Source organism: Magnolia sinica, chromosome 1 (assembly GCF_029962835.1).
Source record: "Magnolia sinica isolate HGM2019 chromosome 1, MsV1, whole genome shotgun sequence".
Classification (NCBI taxonomy): domain Eukaryota; kingdom Viridiplantae; phylum Streptophyta; class Magnoliopsida; order Magnoliales; family Magnoliaceae; genus Magnolia; species Magnolia sinica.
The window spans coordinates 138,507,670-138,528,641 of NC_080573.1; the positions used below are offsets into that span (position 1 = coordinate 138,507,670).

The following is a 20,972-nucleotide window of genomic DNA, read 5'->3' on the forward strand; positions in this document are numbered from 1 at the left end:
CAAAAGTGACGTTTCAATTGCATTATACTGTTCGTAACAATATTCCTACTGAGATGAACTGAAAAAAAAAAAAAAAATTATCCTAATTTAAAACTTCTATGGCCCCACGAATATTTCAACTGTGGACGTTCAATTCTCACGTTTTTGGCCCACTTGAGTCTTGGATCCGGCTCATTTTTGGCCTCTTGTCCTAAAATGATATGGAAAAATGGATGGACGGGGTGGATTTCTCAAAAAAAAAAAAAAAAAGGACCACGGTAGGCTCCACATAAGTTTCTAACGCAAAGTTTTTGGCATAAAATAAACGTGAGAGAGATAGAGGTGGAGGGATATTTTAATAACCAGTTACACCGGTTCTGTTTATGCAATTTCCCTATAAAATTTCTCGATTTGTTTAAAACTTTCATCATCCGACGAATAACGTGCTGCCAGCACTCGACTTTATAGAGGGTATAATACGGTCGAGCGTATAGAACCTTTTCCCTATATATATATATATATATATATATATAGACACACACACGAACTCACACCACAACGTGATTTCACAGCAATTAAAAAATTCACAACTCCAAAAACCTCACTAGCCGATCAAACCTAGAATTTTGTGTGTGTGTGTGTGTAGAAACACACACACGAACTCACACAACAACGTAATATCGCAGCAATTAAAAAATTCACAACTCGAAAAACCTGACTAACTGGTAAAACCTAGAGTTGTGGTGCCTGGACAGATGATCGAGGTTCCAGATCTGATTGCAATGATGATTGGATGTTGAATGACCACGGATCAAAGCCTGTGATTAGGCTCTGGAGCTAATTAGCTCGTGATTTAGGGGGACGAAGGGAAGATACAAAAATCAGCCTGATCAAACGCTGGCGGTCCAAAATTATCCAACTCGTGGGCAATCAAATGGAAGACCAAAAGAAAAATATTGAATGGTCCTGATTCCATCATTGATTACAAATTGAAGGGCTGTGCTACACCAACAATGGAACCCCTGATCTAACGGTTTAACGGTTTGGATTCCAACTCTGATTTCAAATTGAAGGTTGTTATTGGACGCCGATTGACTACGACAGCCTGAAGTTAGGTGGGGGCCCACCGTCATATTTTTTAGATTATGCTAACGGGTGGGCTAAAAAATTGAGGCAGATAACGGTGGACCCAGGGTAGGTTTCAACGGCAGCCATTTCAATATTACCCTCTTTTTTCCTGTGGTGCGGCTTACTTGAGTTTTGGATTCTCCTCAGGTTTGGGCCCATGTTATTAAATGATCTGGAAAAATTGATGGACGGAATGGATATCTCATAAACATCACGGTGGCCCCAACTAGCTTCCTGTTGCTGTCAAATATGCCGCGTTATTACTTGGATTGTGATAGGGTACGATACAACGGTACCTACCACAGTATCGTACGGCAGCACCGCAGAACTTTCCTACCCTGCAACTTTTCAACCCTGCATCCTTGTAATGATCTGAACCGTTCATGTTGTCATTGCTATGATATAGAAACTAGGATCTGATAATCACGCTTCATTCATGATCTTAGCCTTTGAACCTGTGTTTTGAATCTAAGCCATTAAATAGTTTCTTCACACAATCACCGATTAAACAAAGAGCTTTTTCCTACTATACTCCTCACTTATGAGCCACGCACCTTACTAAGCCCTTCCATACTTACCTTCCAAGAATACTCCTCTGCTACACGGACGCCTTACTCACAGGACCAAAATGCCCATGCTTTATCAATTTCACTCCATTCTCTCCCTTGCACCCAAATATACATCCCAACTCATCTCTATCATCCATAGTCCTTCTTTTCACCCATTTTCTTCATTAAATCTCCATAGAATCTTCATCCTACTATCACATTACATGTTCCATCTTCCATCTTACTCAAGGCTATCTTCATTCTTTTTACGAGAGAACGTGGATGCATTGATAAACATAAAATCTTGAAGGCTTTTCTTCGAAGATTGTGTTTCACATAAACGCACTCTTCTTCTTCTTCTTCTTGAACACGGATTTCACTGATACGGCAGCTATGAGAGGTAAGGATGTTTAAAATCTGAAGAATTTACTTAGAATTCACAGTCAATTTCATGCACTTCTAAGTCAATTTCACGCAGTTATCTATGAACTTAGAGAAGTTCGCAATCAATTTGACAAAGTTTTGCGATAAATTTCATGAAGTTCGCTGTCAATTTGATGAAAATAAATTTCATGAAGTTCTCGGTCAATTTTACGCATTTTACTATCAACTTCAAGAAGTTCATGGTCAATTTGACGATGTTTCGTGATAAATATAATGAATTTCACGGTCAATTTCATGCACTTCTCGATAAATTTCACACATTTATCCGTCATTTTTATTCAAATATGACTGACTCATCGGTTAGTTCACTCAATTCGCGGTTCAATTTCACTCACTTCGCAGTCAATTTCACTCACTTCGTGGCCAATTTCAATCAGTTTATGCTCAAGTTCACATAGTTCGCGGTCAATTTCACTCAGTTCGCGGTCAATTTCAATTAGTTTGCGCTGAAGTTCACTCACTTCATGGCCAATTTCACTCACTTCACGATCAATTTTAATCACTTCGAGGTCAATTTCACTCACTTCGCGCTCAAGTTCACTCACTTCGTGGCCAATTTCAATCAGTTTACGCTCAAGTTCACTCAGTTCGCGGTCAATTTCACTCAATTCGCGGTCAATTTCAATTAGTTTGTGCTCAAGTTCACTCACTTCGTGGTCAATTTCACTCACTTCACGATCAATTTCAATCACTTCAAGGTCAATTTCAGTCAATTTGCGCTCAAGTTCACTTAATTCGTGGTCAATTTCACTCAGTTCGCGGTCAATTTTAATTAGTTTGCGCTCAAGTTCGCTCACTTCGTGGTCAATTTCGATCACTTCACTATCAATTTCAATCACTTCGAGGTCAATTTTAGTTAATTTGCGCTCAATTTCACTCACTTCGCGGTCAATTTCACTCACTTAGCAATCAATTTCAATCAGTTTGCGGTCAAGTTCACTCACTTCGCGGTCAATTTCACTCCGCGGTCAATTTTAATCAGTTTGTGGTCAAGTTCACTCACCTTGTGGTCAATTTCACTCACTTCAGGACTGAGAAGTGAGAGAAAATGAATGTGAAGTGAGTGAAAATCACCGCGAACTGAGTAGGAATACATTCTTGCAATTGATTGATTGAGAACTTCAAATTTTTGACCAATAAGTTGATCATACTTGACATAGTATAATGGTGGATTTCCTACTACTCAGTCAAATCCACCTTATACATGTGAATACTAAATAAGTTATATTATTGTGTTTGTTTTCAAAAAATGGCTTCGATAATCATCCTATGCTCATATGGTGGGGAGTTAGTAAGCAAAAACAATGGATGGGTGTACAAGGGTGGAAACTCGAAAACGACTGCTGTGGGCGTCGAGAATACATATGATGAGCTTCTATCTAAAATGTATAGGATTGTGAAGAGTACGCTTGAGGATTATGATATTAGGTTGAAAACATTATACCCTTGCTCAAACCAATTAATCCTTCCGACTATAATTGAAGACAACGAAGATGTGAGAATGTTCTTGGCAGCACAGTCGGTGCATATGGATCACTACATCCCTTTATTCATCGAGACACTGCAATGCGTTAATGAGATAATACCCGAAAACCCGATGGCCTACAGTGGTTTCGAACATGACGCCCCAGCAGTTGGAAGTTTGGGTGAGGAATATGGCGTTAAATATGAATATATGGGATCACCTTCACAAGTTCCTCTAAGCAACACTCCAGCACTCGAGCCAGCGCAAACATCAAACTTCATGACAAGTCAAGTGAGTGCGTCGACTGACTTCAAGCTCAGAAGTGAATATACGGCATCACCTCCATCTACAAGAGTAGATTTGCCTTCATCATCCAATGCCAGATATGTACGTGGAAGTGACATTCCATTGCCTGAGCAGGCTCAAACACCAGACTTCATCACTGGCCATGCCATTGTGCCTTTCGAGGATGTGCATTCACCAATGCAAACCTGTTATTGCATTCATATCCACCTGATGACCTGATTGATATAGTCGTTGGACAAATGTTTAAGAACAAGAGCCGGTGTAAGTATGTTTTGAGCCAATTTATAATTCGTAACAACTTTCAATACAGGGTCCTATATTCCACATACATCATGGTGGGGCATGTGGGATGCTTGGCTAAGGTTGACTTTCACGTAGTTTTTGAGATGAATGCATTCTAATGGAATGCGTAAGATTAATGGATGGGATGGCAAATATGCCCCACCATCGACCCCACAATCTACCCAATTTCAAATGTGAGCATCCCATTTAAACTATTGTCATGGTGGCGGCGTTCAAATTACATGGAAGCCGACTGTGGGGTCAGGACTTTATGGGGCCATCATAGTGTATGTGTTTTTTCCACACCGTTCATCTGTTTTTCCAACTCATTTTATAATATAGGCTTGAAATTGGAGCATATCCAAAGCTCAAGTAGACCACACCAAGGGAAAGAGTGGAGAATGAACACTTGCAATTGAAAACTTCTGAGGGTCAGGGAAGTTTTGCCAACTCATATAAGTTTGTGTGACCTCATGAGCAAGTTGAATGACAAATAAACATCACTGTGACCCTAGAAAGGTTTCAATGCTGGGCGTCATTATCCCTACAATTTCCTATAGTTTGGTCCACTTGCATTTTGGATATACTTCAATTTTAAGGCCATGCCCTTAAATATCAGCTCAAAAAATGGATGAACTGCCTGGATAAACACATGGATCCCAATAAAGTCTTGACCCCATGTAGCTAAATGGTGTTGGGGTTCCCACGGTCCCAAACTCGGCCGCGTTGGGAGGTATGGAATTTGGTTGAACGTCGCAATACTATCAGAAATAGACCTGTACTTGTAGGGGTGTCAACGGGCCGAGCTATGGCCGAGCCAAGTTCTGTCCAAGCTTAGCCCACATTATTTAAAATAAGTCCTAACCTAGCTCGGCCCATGAAGGTTCAAAATAGTCCAGCTGGAGCCTTGCTCAGAAAACGCGAACATGGCTGTCGATCTCAAGCCATTAACTGCCTCGCCACCTCCTTCAATCCCAGTTGTCAGATCTGACCCAGGCCACCCTACTCCCTCTCTAGATTCTGACGATGACAATCTCTTCTCCCGCCTCAAATCCCTTCAAAGCCAGATCGATTTCATTGACATCCAATAGGAGTACGTCAAGGATGAGCAGAAGAACCTAAGCCAAGAGATCTGCTACAGACCTAGGAATAATTGAATCAACACCAGTCAGTCCAACTCCCGAGAGGTAAGATACGGGACAATCAAGATGGATCATATAACTTTAGAGGTAAGATACGGGATCCATGTTTAGAGGTTGGAGAGAGATGTAGAGGCGAGGCATTAGATAAGGGGCTTTTACAAACCTCAACCCCTTTTAAACATATAGTCTAAGCTCGGCCTGATTTAGAAAGCTCAAACCTAGCCTTGGACCTGATACTTCATTTCAAGCCCAGATGAATGTAGGCCATGCACTTAAGCCCAATGGGCTAACCCGGCCATTGTCACTCCTACGTACCAGACCTAATAACTTACATTGGTATGTGGCCAATCAAATCTCACCGTGTCCGCACAATCCTTGTCCAAATTAGAGAGTGGCAAACCTAATGGCCGGGATGATCTCATCACATGCGGTCCTTCCTTCCGACGTGTGAACATGCAAGTGGCACAATCGTTCTCAAATTTCCCATCACGTGCCGCCTCTACAATTGGGTAGTTGTGATTCTACGCTATATACGTTCTGGGAACACAATCCATCTCACGAGGCACATAACCTAACTCTTTTAATAAATATTGCCATGCCCATGCTCAGCTCTCCACACAAAACCCATGTACCTTTTTGTAATATAGCAATGGCTCATATATCCTATGCCATTCTCTTCCTTATCTCCATCATCTCCATCCTTCCTAGCTTGATTCTCCAAGACCCGAGCCCGCAACCACCACCTCCAACCAGGCCCATTAGCCCTACCTATTATCAGCCACGTGTTCATTGGTTCAAGCCCCCACCATGCTCTCTTCAACCTTGCCCAGCTTTTCTTATCAGATGTTTAAAATTTGTCGGTAATTAGGCCATCGACAGACCACTTGATCCCATCAAGCAGCTGTCGATTCAATCAACAGTCTAGCACTCAGTCTTATTGAGAAAATCCCGATTTATCCCTTTGCTTGCAAAACTACTTTTGGATCCAAATCGATATAATCAACCCCATCAAAGAGTCTTTGATGGTTGTCAATCCCATCAACAGAAATGCACGGTTTTGCAGAACTGTCGGAATTGTTTCCCTTTCCAAATGCGAAACTATATATGTGTGTAACTATGGGATTATGGTTTTCTTTTTTTCTTTTTTTTTTTGACCTTTTAAAACTTAGCCCAAAGTCAAACCTTTTTTTTTTTTTTTAAAGCCACAATTTCTATTCATAATAGAAAACCTTTACAACCAGCTATACATTCAGGTACGAGTGGAGACCAAATCCCCCACCGGACCTATCATATGACGCAACAAAAAGGAGGCTGCATGCCGACGAGAAGGAACTATCTCCTGGGCGTGCCCAGACCCAACCTATCCAGGAACATGAGGCCCTTCACTTCTCTTGGAATGGAGCCAACATCGAGAAAAAACTTGGATGATTGAGTTGCGCTCCCCAGCTTGTCCATCCTGTCAGCCGGCTTGTTCCCCTCTCTCAAAATGTGCTGGAAGGTCACCTCCCCCATTTCCTTCAACCCCTGAATCCTGCCAATCTAGTACTTTCACTTCCAACAGGGGAGGCTGTTGAGGGAAAGGAAGTTAACCACCAGCAGCGAATCAGATTCAATAATAACTTTGCGAAGGCCCCTATCGTAACAGTGATGAAGACCATCGAGAATAGCCCTAATCTCAGCCCGAGTATTGGACGCGACCCCATACCCTTCACAGAAACCGAACAGGAATTCCCCCCTCTTGCCTCTGCAAATACCTCCCCCACCTACCAGGCCCGGATTTCCCCTAGCCGACCCGTCCACATTCAATTTAACCCAACCCGAGGGAGGCCTACTCCATTTAACAACCTGAACTTTCGAAGACGGGGCGTTCGGCCTGCCAGTCCTCAGCCCCAGCTGCTCGAGGGCCTTGTTGTGTGTCCCCGCCTTGGCCGACTGAGCGGCGCCCCAGATGTCAAAAATGATTCGCGCCCACCCTTTGATCCAGGCCACTTGGGTCTAGATAGAGAACTGTGGGACTATGGTTAATTGCAATGTTTCCTAGGCTATTCAAAAGAAGGCAAAATGTTTTTGAGTGCTTGAGAAGTTGAAAGAGGGTTTTACAGATTACTGTAACTGATTCCATTTCTTGTATTTTTACTTTTAAAGTGATTTGATCATTTTATGTCGTGATTTTTTTTCTCATAAGATTTCTTCACGTAAAATCATGTGCACTTTGTGATTGTTTGTTTATGTTTGCTTAATCACATGATATCTAAATTGGAGTTAGTTACCGTGTATTCCCAACAGCTTTATGGTCCAATCATTACATGATATAGCCAATCCTCCAAATTTACATCATTGAATGATTCACTCTCCCACTTTCTCGAGATATACACCTGAATTTACGAAAGAAGACAATCTCTTCATATCATTTTCATTGCTTCACACTGTAATTACAATACTTTGTAATTACAATACTTCTACAAAATATATAAACTTATAAATGATATTTAATTGTCTGAAAGCCCTTTCTTAAAGTGTTAAATATAAGTCCCAAAGCCATCTCAATCAACATCTCACGTCCTGCTCGTATGACATTTTCTGTTATCATTGTAATTTCTCCAAAGTGGTTATACTACTTCGAACAAGATACTGTCATTTCCAAAAGCAGTATTCTAAGAAAGGACAAAAACCATTTCTTGTATATTCGTCATGTTATGAATTCTTCTCAAATCTTGTCTTATGTCGGTATGGCTAACCCAATCAACATTATTAGTTAAATGAAATTCTCTAATAAATCATAATGGGTGATTTAAGGACACTTTTCTTATTTGATACTTAAAAAGTATATATTCAAAAATATATTTTCAAGAAACAAATATCCTTGGACAACCAATTACATATTACAATTCCTTTACAAATCACATTTTTAGGCCGTACTTACTGACAGTGATTTCGAAACTATAGTCCACTCAAACAATTTTACTTGGCCAGAGAATTATGTAATTAAGTTTTGGATCGAGTTGATATTTAGATTTTTTTTTTTCCTTCATTTAGGTCTATGTGATCTTATGAACAAGTTGGATGGCAAATAAACATCAAAGTGAGCCTAAGAAGGTTTCAGCAGTGGACATCATTATCCCCGCTATTTCCTATGGTCTGGTAGACTTGAGCTTTGGATATGCTTCAATTTTAAGCCCATGCCCTAAAATGAGCTCACAGAATCGATGGACGGCGTGTATAAACACATACAGCACAGTTATCCCAATAAAGTCTTGACACCCTATAGCTAAGTGGTGTTGGCGTTACCATTGTCCAAAACATTGTTGCATTGGTAGGTGGGGGAATTTGATTGGCCGTCATGTTACTGTCAGAAATGGCCCCTATTAAACCTAACAGGGAGTGGATAAGGTGAGACCCTGGTCCCACCAAAGATGGTGCGGACCTTACCATGGGGCCCACTTTGATATATGTATTTTGTATCCACACCATCCATCTGTTTTACCATATTATTTTAGGGCAAGATCCAAATCTCAGGTGGACCATACTCTAGAAAACAGTACTGATTAAACACCCTACTATTAAAAACTTCTTAGTAAAAACCTTAATGTTTTCTTAGTGTTATATTTCCCATCTAAATATCAGCTTGATCTAGAACTTTTATGATCATTAATAGCCAAACATGATTGTTTCATATGTTAGGATTTGCTTATTTTTTGGACAATGCCATAAAACGATTTGGAAAATGGATGGATGGGGTGGATACATAATACATATATCATGGTGGGCTCCACGGTAAGGGCCGAACCATCTTGGGTGAGGCCCGGTTCTCACCTAATGCCCTCCCAACGTAACAACTAACAATGGCATGTGGCCAATCAAATCTTGCCACGTCCGCACAATCTGTGAATTTAGGTCCCATATTGCAATTTAAAGAAAAAATTACTAATTTTAGAAAATCTTATTTTTATCGTATTTTCTTATTCTTGCAAGTTTAAAATTTTCATATATTTGTTTTAAAATTACTTACAATAATGTCAAGAAAGTTTCGATAAGATTTATTTGGATTTTTATTTTTTAGCAACTTAGGTTATATAGGAGTTTTACTATTTTGGATAATTTTTGAATTAAGGTTTAGGCTTTTTTTTATTAGTGGTATAATCAAAAAATCTCACACACATTATTTAATGAAATACTCTTCTTTTTTTTCGTTTTATTTTCTTGTGGATTCAAGAACTCACTTTGTATATTCAATGTTTTAATCACTCAAGTAAGACAATCTCTCTTTTATTATTTTACACTCTTCCCTACGTCACTCTTCTATAGCAAGGAAATGTGATTCTACACAACATGCTAGCTAGTTCATATTTGTAAAGTTTTCTACATTATAAGTGAGCAGTTGATTTTTTATGGTGACAATTAGGCCTCAAGAGCATATAAGATCTCTACAGAAAAATAGTTTTGTTACGAGTTCTTCTCAAATCTTATGGCAAGTGGTTTCTCGAAAGCGGACTGCATGGAGTGAACCTCAGTGGCGTGTTGAAGTTACCAAGTTCTATAAGCTCCACCATGATGTGTAATATTTAGATGGTCTAACCATTTCACAAGGTCAAAGTTGTAAATTTTTGACGGACCAGATCCATTGTAAAACAAATTAACAACTCACTCGGTCGGTTGCATAGACGGTAACTGTTTGTCTCCAAGCAAAAATTAAACGACGGATCGAATCCGTCGAACTTTTGCGACGGATTCTACCCGTCACAAAAATGACATCTCTATGGAACAATCCACCAAAATTACTTAAAATTTTGCAACCGATACGGTCTGTATCTGAGCACAAGAGAAGAAATGGATTTCAATTCCGTCATCGATTTTTGACTTGTTCAGAAATTAGCGACGGATTTGGTTCGTCGATAAAATTTCTACAAAAAAATCACATTTAATAAATTAATACTAAAATAATCTAAGAAAAATAAACTACTGAAATTCTATTAACAAATACATCTTAAGCTAAAATAAAAAAACAAATTTCCACCATATTTTACACAAAAAAAGATGTAGGTAGGGGCAAAAGTAAATTAGAGACGGACTAAAACCGTCGTTAAAGATAATAAAATCTGTCGTCAAGGGTTCCAACAGTTTTTTGAGCCGTCCTTTGCGACGGCCAAAATCCGTCGCAAAATATCAATTTACGCCGGAGTAGATCCGTCGTCAATTTCATTTTTGCAACGTATTTTGTACCATAACTAAATTCTGCCACTTTTTACCGCCATAATTTCATGGTGGGCCGGACATTTTCCATTAGCGACGGATTACGCCCATCGTTAAACCAAGCTTTTTAAATGGACTGTACCATAGAAAGCAATGAGAATTGATGTCTGCTATTGAAAAATTTTTGGGGGCCACAAGTTTTGGATTGATCAAATATTTGTGTTTTTGTGGGTCTATGATATTATGAACAAGTTAGATCGCTGATAAATATCATGGTGGGTCTTAAGAAGGTTTCAACATTGGGAATCATTGTCCCCACTAGTTTGTGGTGTGGTCCACTTAAGCTTTCTATCTACTTTTTTCATATCATGGCCTCACTAAATCAATGGACTATCAATATAATAAATACATCATGGTGAAGCCTACGGAACTTGGTGACATCAACACACCACTGAGATAGGTGGTGTGTGGCACACCATGCAATCCACTTCCCGAATTGTGGGAGGATGGCAGTGTCAGTATGCAATCGCAAGTGGACCACATCACAAGAAACAAGGGTTATAATGATGCCTTCATCATAACCTTCCTAGGGCTGATTCATAAAGTCTAACCGGTTCATAAGGTCACATAGACATCAAGGGAAGTGAAAACACAAATATCAGTTTGATAAAGAAACTTGTGCCCCTCGAGAAACAGTAAGTGTTCTATCTTCACTGTTTTCTATGGTGTAGCCTAGCTTAGATCTACCTCTATTTTGAGACCGTGCCTTTAAATGATCTATTAAAATAGATGGAAGTTGTTGATAAAACACAAACATCATGGCAGGCCCACGGAGCCCCTACCAGGACCGACTGGGTAGGACAATCTGCGTCCCTACGTGAGCAGGCGATTCTAGGACGGGGATTGCATACGTGACACAGCACCTGTCAACTGGATGGTATTCTGTGGGCCCCACCATGATGTGTGTTTTATCCAGGTGGTCCATCTATTTTTTTCAGCTCATTTTAGGGTAAGTGTCCAAAAATGAGGTAGATCCAAATCTCAGGGCTACCACACCACAGGAAACAACAGTGTTGGATGTCCACCATTAAAGACTTCCTATAGGCCCACTATAATGTTTATTTGCCATGGATGAAGGGAAAACACCGATATCAGCTTAATCCAAAACTTTTGCACCCCCAACAAGTTTTTAGTGGTTGGTGTTCAATCACCACTGTTTCCTTTCGCAAGTACGCTTAATAGTTGAATCTACTTCATTTTTTGGCTCATGCTTTAAATGATCATGAAAAAATTTGGACGGTAGATAAAACACATACATCATGGTGGAGCCCACAGAGCAACGTCCAGTAGCATGCAATCCGCGTCCATGTTTCTGACCGTGGTGATCCCAGTGCCAACAACCCGCCTGGTGTTAGGACTCATTGGGGCCCATTGTGATGTATGTGTTTTATCCGGACCATGCATTCATTTTGTCAATTCATTTTACGCATGAGCCTGAAATTGAAGCAAATAAAAAACTCAAGTAGACCACACCTAGGAAACAATGGGGATCCAATGCTTCCGTTGAAAACTTCATAGCGGCAGCTGATATTTAGGTTTTCCCCTCGTATGTGAACAGGTTGGATGACAAATGAACATCACTATGACCATAAGAAAGTTTCAACGGTGGATGTCATTATGGGACCATTTCCTATGGTCTGGTCCACTTGAGCCGTGGATATCCTTCAATTTTGGAGATATACTCTACAATAAGCTTAAAAAATAGATGGAAGGCGTGGTTAATTAAACACATTACTACGGGGATCCCAATACAGTCTTGTCGCTGATATTGGTGTTTTCTGTTAGAAATGGCCGTACCAGACCTAGCAACTTACGGACGCGGACTGCCCACATAGAATACGGAGTAAACTATGTGGGGTCCACCGTGATGTATATGCCTTATCCATGCCGTCCATCCGTTTTACTAGATCATTATAAGCCATTATATATAGTCAATACAGTCTCTGGAAGGGACTGTATTGCATCCAGACCTAAAATGAATGGTCAGGATCATTAAAGAAGTATGAATTTCACGAGAGTTGCAATACAGTCTCTGGAAGAGAAGAATAATAAAAAGAAAAGTAAACAATCAAGACATATTTGGAAAACCATCCATCTCAGGTGGCCTGTATCCTCCCTTTATAAATATGGCCATGCCCATGCTCACCTCTCCTTACACAAAACCTGCGCACCTTGTGCAGTGTAGCAATGGCCCTTCTATCCTACACCATTCTCTTCCTTATCCCCCTCATCACCACCTTCCTAGCTCGAACCTTCTTCTCCAAGACCCGACCCCAGACCCGTCACCTCCCACCGGGCCCACTAGCCCTACCTATTATCGGTCACATGCACCTCTTTAGTTCAAGCCCCCACCATGTTCTCTGCAAACTTGCCCAGCGTTATGGTCCGATCATAAGCCTCCGCCTTGGGTCAGTCCCTCATGTCGTTGTCTCCTCCCCAGAAGCGGCAAGAGAATTCCTTCGGACCCATGAGCTCGCCTTCTCGTCCCGTCCTCAAAGCTTCACAAACCATTACCTCGGATATGGTGGCCATGGCTTTGCTTTCTCTCCCTATGGCCCCTACTGGAAGTTCATGAGAAAGCTCTGCATGTCTGAGCTCCTGAGCGGCCGCAGCCTCGGGAACTTGCTGCCCATAAGGCGGGAAGAGATGCACACGTTCTTGCTATTGCTGTCGAGAGCTTCAGATGGTGTCAAGGCAGTGAATGTCAGTGAAGAACTTAAGCTGATGGTGGGTAATGTGATATCTAGGATGTCGATGAGCCGGCGGTGTTATGGGACGGAAGCAGAGGGGGTGGAGATCGGGGGGCTGGTTGATGAGGTGTCTAAGCTGCTCATGGCACTCAACGTCGGGGATTTTATCAGATTGTTCCGTGACATGGATTTGCAAGGGCTGGGGAAGAGAATGAAGGTGACCCATAAGAGGTTTGATGAGATCATGGAGGAGATTGTTAGAGAACATGAAGAAAAGAAGGAGAAGGATGGTGTGAAGGATCTGATGGATATTTTGCTTGAGATATCCGAGGATGAGAGTGCAGAAATGAAGCTGAAGAAAGAACACATCAAGGCTTTTATTCGGGTACGTAATGCTGGTATCCGTTTTTCCTTGTCGGGTTTCATGCTCATCCATGTCAAAAACTCCTTTAACACTCTTACCTATGCAAACAAGGAATTTAAGAAAAGATGACACTCTTAATTAAACCTTATAAAGAAATATAAAATTTACAAATTGTTGATGTTCAAATCTGGTTTACCCTGCCTCACCTCCTGTGAGCTGCTGAGTATATGCAATTTAAGGAAAACACGAGAAGACATTGGGGGCACCAATTAAGGTCGGAGACCCTCCGATGCCTAAATCAGGCGTATAGATTCACAATAGGCATATGCAATTTAATGAAGAACAAAAGAAGACACTGGGTGCCAGTTAAGGCCAGAAACTCTTCGATGCCTAAGTCAGGCGTACAGTGGGCGTAATAGAATCGAGGTCAGTACCTGAGGTCGGGTCAGGGGCCAAAGTGACAACTGAGGCCGAGGTACAAAGTAGCCGACACCAAAGGTCGGGGTGATTTTTCTGCACTCAAGCAATAAAAAAAATCACCGAGTCTCGATGCTCGGCTCATCTGTCTCATACATTTGTTTAGCTCCATTTTACCCATAATAGTGGCCCTCATACTTCTGAGCTCTATACTTTATGAGCTCGAAAAATAACTTTTGAACTAATGTATGAGCGATGAGTCTTGATTATTTAACTAGAAAAGGTCATCTCATTCCATGTATATTCCTCAATTTTGTTGCCCAATGATTAAGGCGGGAATTAGAAAAGGATGGCGCATGTGAATTAGTAGATACAATATTTAAATATATAAATTGATAGTCGACATGTAGATTTTTAGTCAATAGTTGAGCATTGATTTTTAGTCGTGAAACCAGTAAACAAGATATTAAGAACGAGGAACATTTTTCCTTCAAACTGGGGAAGGTTCCTCATGATCGAACGTATAAGTCACGAGCATAGTATGAAAAATCGTAAGAACAAGAAAGAGCACCTTCATCTCTTTAACTGAGGGAGGTCACTCACAGTCAAGCATGTAGATAAAAACGGTAGATAAAATAGTAGAAATAAATAGGAGAACTTTCTTCCCTTTGACTGAGGGAGGTTTCTCATAGTCGAGCACGAGTAGCTTCTACCAAGGCAATCAGTTAAGTATTTCACATGTCAAAGTTCCTTATGGGTAGTAGATATTTAAATGTTCAGCGTCTCATGGGTGAGGTAAGAGCTTACCGTCCATGTCTTCTAGTTGATATGTCCCTCGTAACGCCTTCATGTCTTCTAGTTGATATGTCCCTCAATACCTGCGGTCGAGGTCGATACCCTAGATTAAGATTGGGGTTTTCCAATGAGCCTTATTACCAAGCTTGGTTGACCGGTTCAGATCCGGCTTAGTGTTCAAGGGAGTGTACCAATGGAAGTGACTTTCTGAACGTCGGTTGGTACGCTAGCCTTGGTTTTGGTCGTCCTCCTTTCTTTTGGTGGTAGGGATAGAGGGCTCCCCTTTCTTTCTTTTGCTTCTTATCCTTAGCCGAGTTGTTTCTTCCTTGAGTAGCTTTTCGTGAACTAAAGATCAGTTCATCGGCATTGGAATATTTTTTAGCTCGGTTAAGTAGGTCGGCAATGGTAGTCAGGGGGTTCTTTCTAATAGAGAAGAAGAACTTTCCTTGTTTAAGGTCGGCTACCAAGGCGACGAAAGCTATCTGGTCAGAGTAACCATCGACATGGATAACTTCATCATTGAAATGGATGATATAGTCTCTTAACAACTCGTCCTCCCTTTGAGTGATCATAAGAAGTTGAGTTGATGGATTTCTCCTATCTTTCCCACCGATGAACTAAGTAATGAAAGTCTTGCTGAGTTGAGTGAAGGAAACTAATGGATTTCGGCTTCAAGTGTCTGTACTATTTCCGCGCAGCTCCTGACATTGTCAAGGAGAATGCCTTGCACAGTGCGGCTCCAAAAGCATCATGGAGCTCCATCCAAGCTCTGAAAGATTCTAAATGTTCGACCGGGTCTTTCGACCCTGTATATGGGGTAATTTGGGGCATCCGAAACCTATATAGCAATTGAGATCTCATGATGTTATTCGTGAATGGGGGCTCGGCTTCCTCTAGAAATGCATCAATGGAGGCAGGGGGCCTTCGCTCGGTATGCCTGCTGGATGTCTCTGAGTTAGTCTCAAATCTGCATCAGCTCTGCTTCCCATGGGACTTCGCTTTCTTCTGTGGCCTCGGGAGCCTTTCCACGTCTCTTCTTCTCTAGGGCGTGGTGTAGATTGGACTTAGAGAGCTCAGTTGCTTCCACGGTTTGCGCAGGGATTCACTTTCTTCGTGTCGGTCGATCCTTCATCACATACGAGTCGCAATGCAGTTGTAGAGGTTAAGGTTGGGCGGAAGCTACTCCCAATGTCACGCCCTGGTCGGGGAGGGGGTATTGTCGTTCTAATATACGCATGATTCGATCGACATTTTTGCACAGGGCCTCGACTTGATTTTCTAAAGAAACTAGCTGCCCTCCTCGATTTCAGGACCTCTGCGCAACCAGTGGTGAAGGGAGGTCAGGCTGATCTAGGCTAATCTTCTGGTACGAGTATTGGCTTAGTAATGTCAACCAAATCCTTTTTCTTTCCTTTAGTTATTAATGAGTAGATGAAAGGCTGATGATTCTCTTGATGTAAAGGGAACTTTTAAAGTGGTTTTGTTATTGTTTCCACATACGGCACCAAACTGTTAATACTCAAAACTAGTCAATCTTGCTTCACCTCCTGCGAACCATTGAGTATCTACAATTTAATGGAGAACAAAAGAAAACATATGAGGCGTCGGTTAAGGTCGAAGACCCTCCTATGCCTAAGTCAAGCGTATGGACTCACAATAGACGTAGTAGAATCGGGATAATTTTTTGTACCTTTTTCTTAGGTAAGATGATGTATTTATAGGTTAGCTAGGCAGCTTACATATCTAAGTAGATCTGTAAGATATGTTGGAGAGGCCCGCATTGGAGTCAGGTTATTTTTTGCTATCCGACTTTACATCTATCGGTGTTATTTTTTGCTAAAATTTGGTCGGATCGATCCTATCTTTATATGTTGCAAGATTCTCTCTAGATATTTCTATTCCGAGGTCGAGGTCGGTATCTGAGGTCGAAGTTGGTACCTAAGGTCGGGTCGGGGAGCCAAAGTGACAACTTAGGTCAAGGTAGAAAGTAGCCAATACCAAAGGTCGGGGTGATTTTTGGCCCTCAAGAAATATATAAAATCACCGAGTCTCACTGCTCGGCTCATCTGTCCTATACATTTATTTGGCTACATTTTTCCCATAACACAAATAATAATAACTTTTGAATTATGGTGGTTTGTATATAGCTTACTAAATATAACGTCTTAACCAAGTATTAAACATAACTGTGAGTAGAAAATTCAAAACTCATAAAAAAATCATTATAATATTAGCAAATAAATTTTCAATGTATATTATGCGCACAATTTCAATGACTAATTATAAAATTAGAGTTGTTAAAAGTTATTGTACACATTGCCTGATTTCTTCCTATTCTAACCCTTCATAAATTCACTCATAACATGTCCTGTGTCATACTCGCATATGGATGCAGTTTGGCTAGCGATGCTGCACTAGCCAAGTGGCTAGTGGTCTGGGCTTGATCTAAAAATGAGATCTAAATCTCAGGTGGGCCACACAACAGATTATAATAGTAACCGGAATGACCACCGTTAGAAACCTCCTAAGGTACACTGTAACGTTTGTTTGACATCTATCCTATCCATTGAGTCAAAAATTTGGATGAATGGAAAACACAAATATCAACTTGATCCAAAACTTCTTTTGCCCTTAAGAAGTTTTTAGTGATGTTCAATCAATATTATTTCCTGTGATGTAGTCCACTTGAGATTTATATCTACCTCATTTTTGGGCTCATGCCATAAAATGATCTAGAAAATGAACGGTCATGGATGAAACATGTACATCATGGTGGGGCCAATAGCACCAGCCACTAACATTGGCCTATGGCAGGGTCACTACCCAATCCATGTCCCTTGCAATTACTGGATTGTGTTTGTGTCGCTGGGATAAACGGACAAACGAAAGTCATTCCAAAACTAAGATGGGCCTAGCTAATACCTATGTTTTAGGCCTAACTCAAATGGACCAATCCATGTGAATACATATGTTTTAAGCGTGATTGTACATTCTCACATTGCTCCATGTGGTGTCCCACCCAAGCTTTTGGATTGAGGAGATTCTTCAAGTGTACGGTAAACCAAATTCACATGTCTAATCTACAAATACATCATGAGTGAGCCCCACAAAGCTAGAATACCATTTGTGATCATTCCGCATGTCTTGGAGATTGATGTGTTCTAAATCTAGAAAAGATACAAAGAAACAAGATGTGAGTCTCCGCATACGGGACCGATTGGTACATGTTTTCATATTTAAGCTACGTGATTATGGGCCTTGAAATAGAAATTTCATTTTCGAGAATCAGGGCCGTATATTCATCAGGTAGACAGCCATGTTGAGCATAGACCATTAGTGTTTTTCTTTTTACTGTCCACTTTTCTCATTCTACCGTGGCCTAATACGAGTGTGTTTTGGCCCAATACATGAGACGATTGATATGGATCTAGCAAACGCAACGTGTGCATAAACGTGTACCGAGATTCACAAACTGTCTTGGACACTCCAACCGCACAAATTGCTTGTTATCTACGTCCAAGAGTGGCACACATGAGCGAGATCCTATCCGCTCAGCTGGGAGGCTCCACTGTATGCACCATGGCCCAATTCAAGTACCACTCATATATCTCGGATGGTCAGGATTATCAATGGGTATCATGAACCGTCCATCCGATTAATGGCATTCAAACCGGACGGTTCAGATGTATTTCTAGTTAAATGCGGACAACTTTCTTTATTTCAACCGTCTATTCGAGTACCACTAATCCGATGGCCGGGAGTATCAATGCACAATCATGGACCATCTGTAACGAGACCCACCAGATGGAGGGTTCAGATCATCTGGCAAGGGATCAAAGCCCATGCTTGAAAAATAAATATAAATTAACGACCATGCAGGACATCTTTGTGGCGGGAACTGCTACAACAGCACTGGGAATGGAATGGACACTGTCAGAGCTCATCAAGAATCCAAGGATAATCAAGAGAGCAAGGGATGAGATCGATTCAGTCGTTGGAAAGAATAGGGTGGTGGAAGAATCCGACATCCCCAATCTCCCATACATCCAAGCAATAGTAAAAGAAACACTTCGATTGCATCCAACTGACTCGATAATCCTAAGAGAATCAATCGAAGACTGCAAGATCAATGGCTATGATATCCCTGCTAAAACGGGCCTCTTCATCAACATCTGGGCCATTGGAAGGGACCCCAACTACTGGGAAAACCCGCTAGAATTCCTTCCAGAGAGATTCATCGATGATAACGGACGGGCCCAAATAGACCTCAGGGGCCAACATTACCATTTCTTGCCATTCGGAAGTGGTAGGAGGGGCTGTCCAGGCAAGACCTTGGCTGTACAGCTCATCGTGACGACGATTGCAGCGATGATCCAATGCTTCAAACTGAAGATCGACGGTAATGATGAAGAGGAGGGTGGCCCGATTGATATGACGGTGGCACCAGGGCTGACGCTCTATCGGGCCCAGCCGTTGGTTTGTATTCCCGTGGCCCGCCTAGATCCATTGCCACTTGTTGCTTCATGAAAAATGATAAGATGGGAGTCCTGATTCACGTTGTGTTGTTTTCAGGATTTGCACTTTAATGCAATATGTTATCGTGCATACAGTTTTTTTTTTTTAATGTTATATGGGAGTGTGCAAGTAGCATATATGCATGTACTCAATGATTATATATTTCACCGTATTCTTATAAATAATATGTTATCTGTTGTTATTTTATTTTAAAAAATTTTACAAAATAATACCTCAAAATTTTAATCCACTTATTGCCGCAACTTCCGTTAGTTTAAACTATGATTTTTTTTTCTAAAATGGAAAAAGTACCCGCCTATTATATTCTCAAATAGATAGTAGAAGAATTTTATTACTGAGATGTTATTATTAAAAAAATATTGGAAAAAAAGTTTTTTCTTTATGTCAATTGCACTGTAGTAATGATGTGACTAATGGGTACTTTATGAGACCCACCATGATGTATGCGTTTTATCCGCACCAGCCACATGACTAATGGGTACTTTATGTCATTTTAAGGCATAGGTTCTCACATGAAGGAGATCCAAATCTAAGTCAGACCACGCAATAGAAAATAGTGCTGCCATATGAAAGTGTTGATTGAATGCCCACCATTACCATAGGTAATCATAGTAATAATAATTTTCTACCATTGGAGCCTTGCTAGGGCCCATAGTGATGTTTAGTTGTTATCCAACCTATTCATAAGATCACACAGGGATGAAGGGAAAACACAAATATCATCTTGATAAAAAGTTCCTGTGCCCTCCCAAGAATTTTTTAATGGTAGACATTCAATTCACATTGCCTCCTATGGTGTGGTCCACTTAAGACTTGATATGCTTAATGTTTTTATTGAAGCCATAAAATTAGCTGATAAAATGAATGGAAGAATTGGATAAAATATATAAATAACGGTGGACTCTACAGTTGATTCAGTAAGCAATAAGCCTTAGACCACGAGGTTCGTGTAGTCGGAAAAAATTGTGTATCCAACAGATATGCCTGTCACAAATCCACACCGTACATCAGTTTTGATGTACAGTAAAAAGATAAGAACCTAAAAAATAAGGCACATACAAGACTCATGTGGGCCACACTACATGAAACAGTGGGAACGGAACGTCCCCATTGATACCTTCCAGGAGACTACCATGATGTTTATAAATGATTCACAGGGTTATAACGACTCAGATAAACTGCAGGCATAAATCTCATCCCAAAACATGAGTTACTAGAGGTCCATAAATCTATGGAATCAAATCAGCCCATGCCAAATCATGTAATTACAGCTTTAAATGAGTTCAAAAAGAGCTCTTTCCAAGCATATACTATGAGCTAATAAAATACCCAAGATACAATAAATCCCACAAATAACTCTTATTTATCTTCTGTTCTTCCCGAGACGTTCCTATCATTTGGAACAGTCTAGTCTCTTTACAACTATAAGAATTTGTATCAATAATCATACCCATACATTTGATATCTATAGCGTTGCATAGAAGTTGATCTAAAGATGGTAACGGTTAGATCCATCCATCCAATGTAAGTTTGTTTTTAAAAGAGGTCAATAAAGAATACTTTCCACGACCTGGCCTGTCCCATGCACGGGCCTAAGTAGACAACAACAAATGTTATTTCTTAAAC

General features: G+C 40.7%; 1 protein-coding gene across 1 annotated transcript; it reads left to right on the top strand.

Annotated features, from left to right (window-relative positions):
- The first annotated feature begins 12,731 nt into the window (after positions 1-12,731).
- On the top strand, positions 12,732-19,361 carry LOC131249795 (3,9-dihydroxypterocarpan 6A-monooxygenase-like). Its single transcript, XM_058250557.1, has 2 exons — positions 12,732-13,619; positions 18,690-19,361. The coding sequence occupies exons 1-2, from the start codon at positions 12,732-12,734 to the stop codon at positions 19,335-19,337; spliced, it is 1,536 nt and encodes a 511-aa protein (XP_058106540.1). The 3' UTR covers positions 19,338-19,361.
- The last annotated feature ends 1,611 nt before the right edge of the window (positions 19,362-20,972 follow it).

What these genes read in the sequence shown, in the direction of transcription:
- LOC131249795 (XM_058250557.1), top strand. Translation starts at nt 12,732, where the DNA reads ATGGCCCTTCTATCCTACACCATTCTCTTCCTTATCCCCCTCATCACC. An exon ending in ACATCAAGGCTTTTATTCGG is followed by an intron (nt 13,620 to 18,689) that starts GTACGTAATGCT and finishes ACGACCATGCAG; the next exon opens with GACATCTTTGTGGCGGGAAC.